Genomic DNA, 16254 nt, shown 5'->3' on the forward strand with positions numbered 1-16254 from the left:
TAAAACTGTAATAATTGTCACGAGATGTTTGATCTAGTTATTAGAGTTGAGCTATTCCTAGTCCTTGTTATGACAGTATTAAAACTACAATAGTTGTCACGAGATGTTTGATCTAGTTATTAGAGTTGAGCTATTCCTAGTCCTTGTTATGACAGTATTAAAACTGTAATAATTGTCACGAGATGTTTGAGCTAGTTGTTAGAGTTGAGCTATTCCTAGTCCTTGTTATGACAGTATTAAAACTGTAATAATTGTCACGAGATGTTTGAGCTAGTTATTAGAGTTGAGCTATTCCTAGTCCTTGCTTATGACAGTATTAAAACTACAATAGTTGTCACGAGATGTTTGATCTAGTTATTAGAGTTGAGCTATTCCTAGTCCTTGCTATGACAGTATTAAAACTGTAATAATTGTCACGAGATGTTTGATCTAGTGGCTAGAGTTGAGCTATTCCTAGTCCTTGTTATGACAGTATTAAAACTACAATAGTTGTCACGAGATGTTTGATCTAGTGGCTAGAGTTGAGCTATTCCTAGTCCTTGCTATGACAGTATTAAAACTGTAATAATTGTCACGAGATGTTTGATCTAGTTATTAGAGTTGAGCTATTCCTAGTCCTTGTTATGACAGTATTAAAACTACAATAGTTGTCACGAGATGTTTGATCTAGTTATTAGAGTTGAGCTATTCCTAGTTCTTGCTATGACAGTATTAAAACTGTAATAATTGTCACGAGATGTTTGATCTAGTTATTAGAGTTGAGATATTTCTAGTCCTTGTTATGACAGTATTAAAACTACAATAGTTGTCACGAGATGTTTGATCTAGTTATTGGAGTTGAGCTATTCCTAGTCCTTGCTATGACAGTAATTCTAGCCACTAGATCAAACATCTCGTGACAACTATTGTAGTTTTAATACTGTCATAGCAAGGACTAGGAATAGCTCAACTCTAATAACTAGATCAAACATCTCGTGACAACTATTGTAGTTTTAATACTGTCATAACAAGGACTAGGAATAGCTCAACTCTAGCCACTAGATCAAACATCTCGTGACAACTATTTTAGTTTTAATACTGTCATAGCAAGAACTTAACTAGGAATAGCTCAACTCTAATAACTAGATCAAACATCTCGTGACAATTATTACAGTTTTAATACTGTCATAGCAAGAACTAGGAATAGCTCAACTCTAATAACTAGATCAAACATCTCGTGACAACTATTGTAGTTTTAATACTGTCATAACAAGGACTAGGAATAGCTCAACTCTAATAACTAGATCAAACATCTCGTGACAACTATTGTAGTTTTAATACTGTCATAACAAGAACTAGGAATAGCTCAACTTTATCAACTAGCTCAAACATCTCTTGACAAATATTACAGTTTTAATACTGTCATAGCAAGGACTAGGAATAGCTCAACTCTAATAACTAGCTCAAACATCTCGTGACAATTATTACAGTTTTAATACTGTCATAACAAGAACTAGGAATAGCTCAACTCTAATAACTAGATCAAACATCTCGTGACAACTATTGTAGTTTTAATACTGTCATAACAAGGACTAGGAATATCTCAACTCTAATAACTAGATCAAACATCTCGTGACAACTATTGTAGTTTTAATACTGTCATAGCAAGAACTAGGAATAGCTCAACTCTTATAACTAGATCAAACATCTCGTGACAACTATTGTAGTTTTAATACTGTCATAGCAAGAACTAGGAATAGCTCAACTCTTATAACTAGATCAAACATCTCGTGACAACTATTGTAGTTTTAATACTGTCATAGCAAGAACTAGGAATAGCTCAACTCTAATAACTAGATCAAACATCTCGTGACAACTATTGTAGTTTTAATACTGGCATAGCAAGAACTAGGAATAGCTCAACTCTAATAACTAGATCAAACATCTCGTGACAACTATTGTAGTTTTAATACTGTCATAACAAGGACTAGGAATAGCTCAACTCTAGCCACTAGATCAAACATCTCGTGACAACTATTGTAGTTTTAATACTGTCATAACAAGGACTAGGAATATCTCAACTCTAATAACTAGATCAAACATCCCGTGACAACTATTGTAGTTTTAATACTGTCATAACAAGGACTAGGAATAGCTCGACTCTAATAATTAGATCAAACATCTCGTGACAACTATTGTAGTTTTAATACTGTCATAACAAGGACTAGGAATAGCTCAACTCTAATAACTAGATCAAACATCTCGTGACAACTATTGTAGTTTTAATACTGTCATAACAAGGACTAGGAATAGCTCAACTCTAATAACTAGATCAAACATCTCGTGACAATTATTACAGTTTTAATACTGTCATAACAAGGACTAGAATTAGCTCAACTCTAATAACTAGATCAAACATCTCGTGACAATCATTATAATTTTCATACACAACTGATCGTACAGTTTAAAATGGAACAAAATAAGACAGAATAATTGATCAAATGTTTAAAAAATAAACTGTTAAAAAATAAAGGTATCATATCAGACGAGTAGCTTAAATGCGGGGCGAAGGTCTCAATTGATGGAATAAATTGTAATGCTGCAGCGCAGGGCGCGGCATAGTAACCATCTAATGCGCAACCATCCAATGCGAAAATTTAAAATCACATTTGGATATAATGCGCGTGAGTGCTTACAAATTTGCTTTTGGCGGAGATATAAACTGCGCCTTTTCGGGTGCACAAATTTTAATTTACTGGGCCGCGCTCAGCCTGTCATTCCGCCGAATCTCTATTTTATATGATTATGAACATAAATATAATAGCCTAAGGTCTTGCTCTAACCAGAGCCCTCTCGCTTGCAGTAGCGCGCGACCGCCGAAGTGAAACAAGCGCGTCACGCAGTACGCGTAGACACATGGCTATGTGAAAAAGCACATGGTTAGGTTGACCATTGTTAATGATTTGGCCCGGCGCGCGCTACTTCGTAGCACTTGCCGTCGGGCCAGTGAGAAGAAAGCGACGCGCGCTACTTCAAAGAAATTTAGACGAGTAACATCCGTTAAATGGTTAGGTAAACTTAAACGGATGTTACTCGTCTTAATTTCTTCGAAGTTACTGGGCCGCGCTCAGCTTCAAGCTGCCATTCGTGATTCGAGAAGAAAGCGGCGCGCGCTACTTCGAAGTTACCTGGGGACCCCAGTCTATTATGTTCATTAACATGAGATGAATAGACAGCTTGTCATTCTGCCTAATCTCTATTCGCTTTCTTCTCGAATCACGAACGGCAAGTGCTACGAAGTAGCGTCCGCAGGGACAGTCCATTAACAATCAACAATGGTCAAGGTGAACTCGGCTTGCCTAATGGTGCATATCTGATATCACCGATTTAAATCTAATGTCGTGAGTTGATTGACGATGTCAACCCATCGAGATCGTTGCTTTATGAAGCACAGCAGCGATCGTGGATCGTTGTTCGATGCGAAGCAAGAATGCTAGTTTGCGCGGCGCGTCGAAGCCCTCCAAGTTGTTGGTTGTGAGAAACATTATTTAATGCGCGGCGCGGCCCAGTAGTGCACTGCACTACTACACTTGTTTTGATTGCGATGTCAACTCTTCCAGATTGTTGCTCTCCGAATTAACAAAACAACAATCTCGATGCGAAGTAAGAAAAATAGTTCATCATCATGCACGTTGAAGCGAAGAAGTCCTCCAAATTGCAAATACTTGTCATACGTTGTATGGCCCGGCGCGCACGAGTGCGCGGCTCCCATGTATCGTAGAAACGATACACTTAGTGAACCGACAATGGGGGTCACGACGTGATACAAAGAAAATTATTTGAAATTTAGTTGCAAGTTAAGATAAAAGGTTTGTAGTTAAATTACTGAGTAGCCTAATGAGATAATTATTTTTCTTCTTACATTTGGAGTTAACTACCTGGGGACCCCAGGCTGTAATATTCACAAACAGTGAAGCTGAGGCGGAATGACAAGCTGGGATGAGTGCGGCCAAGGAATGCCAGCGGTTAAGCCGCTCAGCTTATTGTACAAATTGTATTACAATTGATAGCATCATTCAAATTTCAAGTACGTTTTAAAGCAATTTACACGATAGTATGATAATTATAACCGGTTTAATCTTATTCAGCGTCATCGAAAACGTAGGGTTACAAGGTTTTCCCTTTGATTTTCATCCATAAACAAGAATTGCGCCCGTTGTTTTACCTGAGGACCCCAGGCTTTAATGTTGATAAACAACCGAATAGAGATTAGGCGGAATGACAGGCTGAGCGCGGCCCAGTAACCGTTGTTTCGTTTTGGCGGACGCTAGATTTCCATTTCACATTTTCTATAAATTTAAGTATAAGCTCCAATCAGCTCACTTCAATCTTCATAATAATAATATTGATAAATTATGCATCAAATACGGGAAACACTTGAAATTCAGTTCAATTGCTGTAGAACTTAACTTGTATCTGTAATCCAAGAAATTATCAGCAAATGTAAACTATACTCGTGCACACATCAATACACTACGTGTGCCACGTACAAATTGGGCGTATTACCTAATAGTAATATTATACATTACATGCATCATATACATTAAAACACAGTCGCGCCGCGCATTTATAGATCACAGGCTATCTATACATCACATCTCCGCAAGCAATCCTCGTTGCATGGTAACGAACGGAAGGAAGGAAGGACACACGACATATTTAAACCCACCTATCTCGTTCTCCAAAATCCACGTTTTTCTGCAAAAACCTCCATTCGTAACCTTGCACTATTGCCTTTTTTCAAAAAGGTGAAAAGGAAAAAATCCTTCTATTTTCGATTCTCTGAGCCAGCTGTCTGCTGGGTTTCAGAAGGTGGTACGAGATGCTGCTATAATTGAGCGCTCAGCTGCTCTAAATGGGTCCAATTACACACGAAACACTATATTATTCCATATAAGGCCTGATCAAGTCACTTGAGCTCTGGTGACGTCACAAAATATCCTAATCGGCATACGACACGTTTCGAATGTGATCACGTGCTCGAGGATTTACGAATCAAGGTCACGTGATAGGACCAACTGTCACGTGACCTCAGTTATCCCTTATATGGCACAAGGAGCTGCAATTGATCAGCTCTTAATTGGGCTGCAATCCTTGGCAGGCCTATAATTACCCAATTTTAAATGAACAATATCTCATCCTACAGAATGATGAGAGCGTAAACAGAATGCTTCCCGGAATTAGCACAATGAAGGGAACAAGATGCTGTTGGAATTTCAATTATTCATCTTCCACCCGTAGTCCCTAGACTTGCTGTCATCACTGTTTCAATAAAAAAGCTTAATATGGGTGTGGCCTTCCTGGCCTGGGGAACGTTTGCCCACGGTAAAAAGTTTTTACTCGGAAATCATTTATTCATACCTTTGGGATTGCTACATGTGTATACCTCTCGTGCGCGCTCAAAAGGGGTTACAGCGTGTGTCAACTTTGGGAAGCTGAAGGTCTGTGCAAAGTTTCGTGAGTATCTAGAAATTTGCAGGAAGCAAAGCAAAAATGTCCATAAATGTCTAGGCTACATAGCTACAAGTCACTGACATATTTTCTTGAATCACCTTGGCCTTTTGACCATTGTTAATGATCTGGCCCGGCGCGCGCTACTTCGTAGCACTTGCTATCGGGCCAACATTTCAAGAAGAAAGCGGCGCGCTACTTCGAAGAAATTTAGACGAGTAACATCCGTCAACTTGGCCTTTCGAGTTGTTGTTTTTGAGAATTTTTAGTGTGGTGACTTGGAATCTATAAATATAACTATATAAGGTGGTAAACCAGCAAGAACAATTATGATAACCAGTTCCACGCTAAGTCTAACTACATAGTGTTTTCTCATGTCAAGAACTGTCCCTGGACCACAACGAACAATTGGGTAGGCAGGTAGCCCTGGTTTATTACCAGTGAGCTAGTGAGTCGGTTACTGGATTCAAGAGGGGATTAGATGCCTTTCGGCTTCATGGATATCAGGCAAATAAGCTTGGCTACTACTGGGAACTGTCATATGACATCTTTGACAGGATAGATGTGTGTGTGTGTCTAAGAGGAATAGTTATGTAAGTTATATGAAAGAGAATCCATTGGTAGCTAAGAGGAAGAAGGTTAATATCAAAGGTATTTAGTTAAATTTTTTAAAAGTTTGTAATTATATGGTTTTAAACGTAAAGTGTTCATTTTCTGTGAATTTTTTAAAAAGATGCCCAGAGAGGCATTGTTTATAATGTTATGTTATGTTGGCGCACAATCCTTATGCTCTCTCCAAGATCAGCCTGCTTATCCATTGCACTGTGTAGGTTAATTTATAGTTTCTAATATTATAGATACAATGCCAGAGCATGTTTACTAATCTTAATCTACTTAACTACTCAAAAGTCCAAGCCACCATACACTCCTGAAAAATGGGATAATTTTATGCCCCATAAAATTGTTACTATAGTTGATTGAAGTAAAAATCTTGTTTTCATTTATTACAATAAACATATTAGCTGTTATAGATGAAATAATAAAGATATAGTATAGTTTAACCTAGTATCCTGACAAAAGGTGGTCTAGTGTTATCAGAAGGTGCATATTATAGACCTGATGAAGTTCAGCCCACTACCCCAGTTATTAATGGCTCATTATGCAGTTAATGATAAAAACAGAAGCTTCCTAGCTTCGTTTATTAATTTGAACAATTCGTTCTTTGATCATGACATGACTTTTAACTTTTACACTATCAGGTCAAATGGCTTGGCGGCAGCTCTTTTTTCTATTTACACTTCTTCTCCTAGCACTGGCTGGAAGGGACTTTTATAAAATACTTGGTGTGAGCAAGTCAGCTTCTAAGAAAGAAATCAAGAAGGCATATCGAAAGCTTGCAATGAAATATCACCCAGATAAAAATCCTGGTGATGACACAGCTTCAGACAAATTCAAAGAAATTGGTGAAGTATATGAAATTCTTGCCGATGATGATAAACGGAAAACCTATGATAGGCATGGTGAGGATGGTATCAAGAATATGCAGCAGGGTGGGGGACATGATCCATTTGCTAATTTCTTTGGACATTTCGGTTTTGGACAGCAGCAAGAAGAACAACAAGAACATAAAGGATCTGATGTCGTTGTTGACCTGTTTGTCTCACTTGAAGAACTCTACTTGGGAAATTTTGTAACAGTTAAAAGAGACAGACCCACATATGAAGAGACCTCCGGAACTAGGCAATGCAACTGCAGAATGGAAATGAAAACTCATATGACGGGCCCTGGCTCATTTCAGGTAATATCATTTGCTAGTTAAATTCCTATTCATGTCTGTGTATTTGTGCACATCAGTTGAAATTTACTTGTAGAAAGTTAGGTAGAACAGTCATGTCAGTCCAACCGAGCGTCAGTATTCTTTATTGTAAGGTTTTAAAAAGCGATTTTTCTCAATGATATATTAATAAGAATCTTTTCAGATGACCCAACACAGAGTTTGCGACCAATGTGCTAACTTAGTGTTGGTAACTGTAACAGAGGAGTTGGATTTGGAGATTGAGCCGGGCATGCTTGATGGCATGACTCAGAGATTCTCTGGTATGTATTATTACTTGGATTTATCTAATTACTTAAAATGTATCACTTCACTAAGCTATAAATGCCAGTAAATGATTTGGTAAAAGTGCATACTACCACTTTAAATGGATATCCCTTCAAATATTCCAAAGCTCATCTGAGATAGCTAATTGAGCTAGAAGTAATATTAAATTTCACCAGGTAAGGGAGAGCCCCACATGGAAGGAGACTCAGGAGACCTTTTCTTCAAAGTTAAAACCATGAGACACCCGAAATTTGAAAGAAAAGGAGATGACTTGTACACAAACCTCACTATTTCTCTTCAAGAAGCTCTTGTTGGATTTGACATGACACTTGCTCACTTGGACGGACATGGAGTTCCTGTAAAGCGAGAGAAGGTAACATGGCCTGGTGCTCTTATCATGAAGAAGGGGGAAGGAATGCCTAACTTTGAAGACAGGAATAAGTTAGGAAACTTGTTTATAACATTTGATGTGAAATTCCCCAGAGGAGAACTATCAAGTGTAGATAAAGACTCGATTAGGAAGATTTTGAACCAAGCAAGTGCCCAAAAAGCTTATAATGGGCTGTAATATTAATTGTTGGAAGGGGTAATTATTTAGAGTTTAGATGCTAAGTTCAGTGCTTACCAAACTTAAAGGCTCGTCAGATTTGTATGTATAAAGTATGATTTTGATAAACTTTTGCTTTATTGGTTTAATTTTATATTGTAATTTTCAGAGGCTGTGCCTGTGGGTTAATAGTATACACTATACAACTATATTTAGTTAAAGTAGTATAGTAACACCTTCTATATTAACTATCATATTTGGTTTATCCGTCTCCTGTGCTAGTTGAATCATTATCTATTATTCATTATACTATTCTCACATTCACTATGTTCCTAGAGAGTTCGCCATCACTCTCACCCACATGGAAATAACCGCTGTTATCATATTGTTTGTGACCGATGTATCCATTTTGCTAAGTTTGAAGCCATAATTTGACCTCAAGTTTCGTGTCTCATTGACTCATATTAATGTTCAATCCTAAATTAAATGGTAGAGAACAATTATTGTTGTTACTATGAAATTGAATAGATTTAAAACATAACTACTGTACATTCAAGCCCTTCACTGTTGAATAAAATTTATAAAATTAAGTACTAGTTCACAGATTTCACCTATGAATCAGAGACTTCTAGTATGCTGCCTGAACATTCAGGAAGCTCGAAATACAGAGGTCATTTCAAAGGTACTGAATATCTGCTCCAAACACTTGGTAAAATCTTTTGTTGATCCCCTTTTCAATCGGTCAAATTTGACCTTATGTGGACAAAGAGATGAGATCATAGGATTAGTGGATCAGATCACTGACATAGCTCTGGAAGACATCGATGTGAATAGTCCTGATCGAGTTTTGGACACGACCATGCATCATCATATCGGCATCATTGATAACATTCCTGTTCATCCATTGCACAACACGACTCTTGATGATGCTGCAGAAGCAGCTATAAGCATCTCAGACAATCTCCTGTCAAAGAACATACCAACCCTTCTTTATGGATCTGCGGATAAAGAACAAGGTAAATCTTTGGTACAAGTCCGCAAATCCACATCATTCTTCGAACGTGGACAGACCAAGGATAAAGGAACAGTTGTTGGACATCCAAAACTAGGAACCTCCGTTGTAGGAGCTATTCCTTATGTCATGAGCTTTAACATGGTCATTAACACAGATGATATCGAGAGAATCTTACCTCTCATTCCTGATATTAGAAGCATGAAACATGGAATTCTAGCGATGCCGTACAGAAATGTGTTTGAAGGTGAAGATGTTGTTGAGATAGCTTGTAATTTGAATCAACCTGGTAGCTTCCAAGGGTGCTCAAATGCTGTTCTTAAAAAAGTAAATGGTTTAGTTGCACCACTTAATTTTAGTGTTATACATAGCTACAGCACAAATCCTCCATTTCAAACCATTCTTCAATCCTATCTTCGGTTGATTGGAAACTAGATTTAGGCCTCTGGTTTTTATACGGTAATTTTATTTTATTTGATTATTCGAAGTATTTTTTTATAAAATTTTATTATATAATGATTTATTACATCTAATGACATTTGTAATTTAAGCCAACGACCATGGCTGTTTCACAAACCCTCAAGTTCGCATGCAATATTGGAACAATGTTTCCTCAGTCAACATCATTGATAAACAGACTTCAGAAGGCAACATCTTGTGGGTTTAATGCTTTAGAAGTGGCATTTCCATACTCTTGGTCGCTTGATGAATGGCAGGAAGCACTTACTGCTCATCCAATGCAAGTTGTATTAATCAATACTCCTCTGGGCGTGAACAAGGAGCCAGGCTTGGCGTCTTGCCAGAACAAGTTAACAGAGTTCATGGCTGGTGTTCAACAAGGGGTCGAGTATTGCACTGCGCTGAAATGCTCACAACTTCACATCATGGCAGGAAATGAACCTCCTTACGAGGGACAAAGGCAAATTTTCATTCATAACATGAGGCAAGCTTCAGACATTTTGAAAAAACACGGAATTGTTGGCCTAATAGAAACCATCAGCCCTGGGACCATACCTGGTTATTTTCTCAACGATCCAAGGGAAACCTTGATGCTTGTTCAGGACATTTGCGTTCCAAACATAGCTTTCCAGTTTGATGTCTTCCATCTGAGCATGCTGGGAGAAACAGATGAACAGATAGCAGATCTATTTGACGGTTGCAACCTGCATTTCATCAAACATGTTCAAGTTGCTCAGACTCCTAAACGAAATGAGGTTAATGCCGAGGGAGGTGTTGATTACAGGAAGATTTTTAAACATATGATATCGAGGAGATATAGTGGGTATGTTGGACTTGAGTATACTCCACAGGATTCTTCTGATAGGCCTTGTTCCGAAGAGACCTTGAAATTTTTATCAGAATTTTAGCTTTAAAAGTTTAAAAAACCAAAATTTAATAATTTTTAAATACTGAAAAGTTACAAAGTATGTACACTATGTTATTGTATTTTAACGTTGATATTATAATTACGTTTTTTAAGATGGTCGTTTATTTGCTACATCTTATGCATCAAATACAGAAGTATATAAAGTTAATATAAAGTTCAAGGGACTCATTATCCTGGAGGTCTGGTGCCTTAAATTGCATTTGGTAAATAATTACACCTTAATCAAAATAATTTAGTTATTTGATATTAATGTCTATGCAGTTTTAAAATTTAAGGAGATGTACAAAATTCCAGATGACCCTATTGCTGAGGATGAAATCCCTGTAAAAAGTTACTTCAAAAGCAAAAGTGCAGCCAGTCTTGATGAAACAGTAAGAAACCATGGCCGGGCCGATGCAACCACCACCACAACCATCGCAACCACTACTAAACCTACATCTTCAAACACTACTACCACAGTATCACCAGTTTGTACAAATAGCGCAAAAGATCTGTCGGACTCACGAACGAAACAAGTGTTGGAACAGCCAAAACAAAATAGTACTAGAGAGACTCCAGCTGTTAACTCGGTCAAGTCAGCCCCAACATCCCTATCAGATGCGTTTTCATTTATTAAAGATAGCGAGTTTTACAATGAGGAGGACGCAGAAAAGGCTGCTGAAGAGAACAGAAAAAGGAAATTGGAGGAAAAGCCTGCTTCTGATCAGGCAGAGCCACCCAAGAAACCAGAACAGCCTCAGGTGCGATAATTTAGGATCTTTAAATCTTCGAAATCTTATTGAATTGAAATTTGCTTTTTGCACGTCGCATATTTGGGACTGAGTCAGAACTAATTGACAATATTCCTCGCAGAGTTCAAGTTCAGCGGTGATTGTGTCCACAAGACAGCGTGGTAATCCTCTACTTGCGCACATGCGCAACGTTGTGATCACCTACAGAGACGACATTCTCGCTGACTATCTGGTCGGTGCTAACACTTGTGCTCTTTTTCTCTCCCTAAAATACCACCGCCTTAATCCTGATGTAAGTAATAATACTACTAAATGATAATTATTATTTTAGTCTCTTGAGTCTTGACACCATTTTAGGGTTATACGGGTTCCTGCTAGTACTACTAAATGATATATACTAATCAATCTTATTAATAAGATACATATACCTGCACTTCATCCATTTATACTTTCGTCACTGATTCGAGGTGTTTTCCAAAATTTACCAGGCTCATAATAAGCTATCGATATCTAAGTTAATGAAAATGTATTATTAAATTTCCCCCCATTTTCATTGCTCGTTCAGCCAGTATAACCCATGAAACCCAAACGGCAAACACTGAATAAAATTAGCTTCTAACTCCACTTAGTATAGTAATTAAGGAGACCCCCTTATTTTACTCCCAGTAGTTGTATCCTTACCATTAACTACAAAGTTGCCCACTCTATAGCTGTCTGAGGCTGTGTCCAAGTCATTAAAGTAAACATTTCCAATATATCTGTTCCATGTGGCTCTACAACCTGCATTATCAGTCATGTTTATCTCCGCTATCAGCTTACCATTGCAGTGTAAAGTAATCTGGCCTGGTCCTGTATGATTTCTGTAAAATGTATCAGACTGCTTGTTGAAAACTATAGATCTATTCGATAAAAAGCCTATTTGAGAATATGTACTAAATATGATCTACCTTTTTCTATTGTCCATGTTCTATCCTCATGTACGCACATATTTTGATCAAATATTTGCGGTGTGGTTTTGCACATGAAAACCTGGTATGAAGGAGGATTGTTGAAGTTCACATACAAATACCCAACATACTTTCTGTCTTGGTCGTACCTAAAGGTGGGGAAAATGATGCGTCACACGAGTCTAACAGTAACACTCATGTGATCACTATTCAACGTATGATATGTAAATTATCACTTTTCATTAAGATCATCACGAAAGTCTCCAATGATTTTACGTGACAATACTAAATTGTAACTCAGGCTGCAGCTATCAAAAAATAGTAAATATAAAATGTAGAATTACCACTGTGCACTTATTTTATCTCCACTGCCAAATGAGGAATCAGTTTTGATTTGAACTGTTTCTGTGACTACGTTCACGTTGTAATAAGTATTACACTCCACGTCCGTCCACTCTGATGAGGTATTTTAGAGTAATTCTAGAGGCATTTTAGAGTACTTCTAGTTTTAAGAAATGAACATAAGAATCAGACTTTGTCTTATTTTGTATACTCTAGATAATATTATTATTATCCCATATTTCATAAATGTGCACATTAACTTTATATTACACTGTTTATGTCATAATACATTTACTGGTTTGTACTCACTTGTTTTTCCGGCAGCTACTTCTACAATTAGTAGCAGCGTGAAGTAAACTAGCAGTGTCATAGTCAGCTGTATTCGCTGGATATTTCTATAATAAAGTGAAGTAAACTAGCAGTGTCATAGTCAGCTGTATTCGCTGGATATTTCTATAATAAAGTGAAGTAAACTAGCAGTGTCATAGTCAGCTGTATTCGCTGGATATTTCTATAATAAAGTGAAGTAAACTAGCAGTGTCATAGTCAGCTGTATTCGCTGGATATTTCTATAATAAAGTGAAGTAAACTAGCAGTGTCATAGTCAGCTGTATTCGCTGGATATTTCTATAATAAAGTGAAGTAAACTAGCAGTGTCATAGTCAGCTGTATTCGCTGGATATTTCTATAATAAAGTGAAGTAAACTAGCAGTGTCATAGTCAGCTGTATTCGCTGGATATTTCTATAATAAAGTGAAGTAAACTAGCAGTGTCATAGTCAGCTGTATTCGCTGGATATTTCTATAATAAAGTGAAGTAAACTAGCAGTGTCATAGTCAGCTGTATTCGCTGGATATTTCTATAATAAAGTGAAGTAAACTAGCAGTGTCATAGTCAGCTGTATTCGCTGGATATTTCTATAATAAAGTGAAGTAAACTAGCAGTGTCATAGTCAGCTGTATTCGCTGGATATTTCTATAAATAACAACAAATCAAAACTCAAATTGCACGACTTGCTCAGATTAGTTCCTTTGAAATGATGCAGTAAATTGATAACAGTTACAGTAAAGTTTTCAAAGAATATCAGAAAATTTAGCATTCGAAGCTTCAAATTGATAATCTAATATCTGAGTTTTAAAACTAACAACAAATTACCGTGCTGAGACGAATTTGAAAGTGATGAAAGTCAACATATAAACGATCTAGATACCAATGATCTGGATAGTTACCAAAGCCCAAGATAATAGTTCCGTAATTGTTCAGTCTGTCAAGTCTGTAAACTTAATTTGTGCTTCACTTTAACAGACTTGCTAATTATTTAACTGTGCGCCTCTGATCCAGGTCTCCAATCTAAAGTGTATACCAGCTGCATTATAGACTATAGAGTTGTTGCTCAACGCACATTCAAATTGAATAAGCCTCAGCGACCTTTTGTTGAGCAATGTACACCTGTTCCGCTAAATTAGACCTTTTATGTTCCGTTGAGGGCACTAAAGGGGGGAGGCGCTATAGGCTCTAGCTTCTAGAAGGATTGTGCTGGCCTTTCGTAATAATAATCATCATGTAGCGCGCTTTTTGTTTAATAAAATATTTAAGCTTCAGTGCAGGAGTTATCACAAAGTAACGATTAAATGCTTCTTTAGAAGTGCAAGAGGAACATTTCTACTAATTTCTACTAAAACTACCATTTCAGTACATATATGAGAGATTACGGCAGCTAGGTAAGGGTTATACAGTGCGGATATTGCTGATATTGGTGGATATACCCGACTCTGCAGCATGTATACAAGAACTTACTAAAGTAGCCCTGTTAAGCAGTCTTACTCTAATGCTGGCGTGGTCTCCTGTTGAAGCAGCTAGGTAGATTTTTAATAGTTTATTTCACTAAATTTGGCTTATTTATCTTAACAAGATTTCGTAGTTATCATTATTGTGTAGAACCCTTTTGAGTTTGAACTGCTGGATTTGGTGGAAGCTAAGTATCTACTGCCTACACGTTGTGTGTAGCTTTGTGCATTAGAACCCTCATAATATAGCGGGGGTTTACTGTAGTTTGTGTTAATTGATACAGCGAAATGAAAAGTAAAATTACATTAGATAGAAAATGATAATGATTTGTTTACAGATATTTGGAAGCGTTTAAGATTTACGAGAACAAGCCACCCTGAAGTGTTACAGGGTATCAAAGATACTAGTTATCAAGGACACTTGAACGGGTTTCTTACCTCTATTCGGGGTGTTAATAAAACAGATGTTGCCAGGTCAGTGTGCTTTAAATTCCGTATTAATGTTACCTTATCAATCTCAAAACTTCTGTCGTATTTCACAGGGTCAAATATATTTGTATACCATTTAACGGCGTGATCTCTGCAGGTTAAAATCAGAATTTGGGACTGTTAAGAAAGTGCTTGAAGCAGACAAAGAGAAGTTGTCGTCACTACCAGGCATTGGCGACAAGAAAGCCGGGAGAATACACGATTTGATCAGACTTCCATTCAAAAACTGAACGATAGCAATATGGGACAGATAGTGGTCCAAAATCTTGATGTTGTTTGCGTACGGCGCAGTACCATTCTTACGTTAACGGAATTTCGCGACATAGTTGATTTTGAGCGCGCGGCTCGTAAATGCGCGGCTTAGAGCTTAAGAACACGTCAGTCCAGTCCGATTATAATCTATGACGGAGCCCGGAGGACTGCTTGCCATCTAAACACTTGCCATCTGAATACTGCAAGCTAAAGGGGCAGCAGAGCGTGATATAAGGTTGCTTGACGTTTATCGTATCTGGACAGCTACCACTAATGGTACAGAGGGACTTGAACGAAGTTATTAACACTCTAAAAGCAACCGATGACCCGTCATCGTTGATTTGGCTAGAGTAATAATTAGGAATTCATTGGAAATATATACCATTACTCATCCAATTATTATCATACAGAATGAAAGTGAATCGAATCCACGATTATTCAATGATAGCAAGAATTTCGGTGAATATTTTTGTTTCAATATTTGTCAATGAGCATTAAATATCAATGATGAATCATGAAGTCCTCATGAAAGTTTACTACTCTTCCAGCCATAATAATAATTTATGTTTTTGGGCTCGTTTTGTCTTCAATAATCAGCATTATTTTTGTGACATCGACTCATCAAAACTTTATAGAGATACGTATGCACTCAGGCCTCAGCTAAAGTCTGTTCTGTACTAGTAGTGTATAACTTTGCAGTTACACTTCCAAAATGACGTTAAAAGTTGTCTAAATACATCAAAATAAAACCAAATCTTGAACCCAGATGTGAAACAAACTAAGAATGTTCCCCACGCCATGTGACTGGTTATTGAGACAAAACAAAAGCCTCTCCTTCAAAAACACCCTTCCCGTCCTTGACCAGCTAGTCGGTGGTCTTCATCCCGGACAAGTTATCGAACTCTGCGGTCCCTCAGGGATAGGAAATCAAAAGTATGTTGGCACCTTGCTGGAGATTGTCTGAAAGCTGGCAAGAAAGTAGTTGTAGTGAGCAGCAGAAAGATTCTAGGCTCAGATTTAAAGACCATCCCAAACTCCAGTGACATCTCAATCTGCTATGTTAGTTCAGTCTACGATCTCCTCGTCACTCTGTCAGCTCTAGACAGCATGCAAGTGAACCTACTAATTATCGATGGTATTCAGTCCCTTCTACAAGCAGTGCTCGGTGC

At 37.5% G+C, this 16254-nt stretch overlaps 3 protein-coding genes across 3 annotated transcripts; all 3 read left to right on the forward strand.

The window, feature by feature from the left end:
- Positions 1-6753: 6753 nt before the first annotated feature.
- On the forward strand, positions 6754-8579 carry LOC134817537 (dnaJ homolog shv-like). The gene is made up of 3 exons (XM_063826693.1): positions 6754-7288; positions 7470-7587; positions 7768-8579. The coding sequence occupies exons 1-3, from the start codon at positions 6755-6757 to the stop codon at positions 8157-8159; spliced, it is 1044 nt and encodes a 347-aa protein (XP_063682763.1). The 5' UTR covers position 6754; the 3' UTR covers positions 8160-8579.
- A 1053-nt stretch (positions 8580-9632) lies between these two features.
- LOC134817035 (putative hydroxypyruvate isomerase) lies at positions 9633-10598 on the forward strand. Its single transcript, XM_063826116.1, has one exon. It carries the CDS (start codon positions 9711-9713, stop codon positions 10515-10517), a length of 807 nt encoding a protein of 268 aa, XP_063682186.1. The 5' UTR covers positions 9633-9710; the 3' UTR covers positions 10518-10598.
- Positions 10599-10762: 164 nt separating this feature from the next.
- Positions 10763-15147, forward strand: LOC134817034 (uncharacterized). Its single transcript, XM_063826115.1, is given in 6 exon segments — positions 10763-11277; positions 11390-11560; positions 14251-14417; positions 14683-14719; positions 14721-14818; positions 14931-15147. Coding segments are annotated over 6 exon segments (1068 nt in total). The 5' UTR covers positions 10763-10815; the 3' UTR covers positions 15064-15147.
- Positions 15148-16254: the final 1107 nt, after the last annotated feature.

The sequence above is a fragment of the Bolinopsis microptera genome, chromosome 6 (assembly GCF_026151205.1).
Source record: "Bolinopsis microptera isolate Bmic1 chromosome 6, MBARI_Bmic_1.0, whole genome shotgun sequence".
NCBI classification, from domain to species: domain Eukaryota; kingdom Metazoa; phylum Ctenophora; class Tentaculata; order Lobata; family Bolinopsidae; genus Bolinopsis; species Bolinopsis microptera.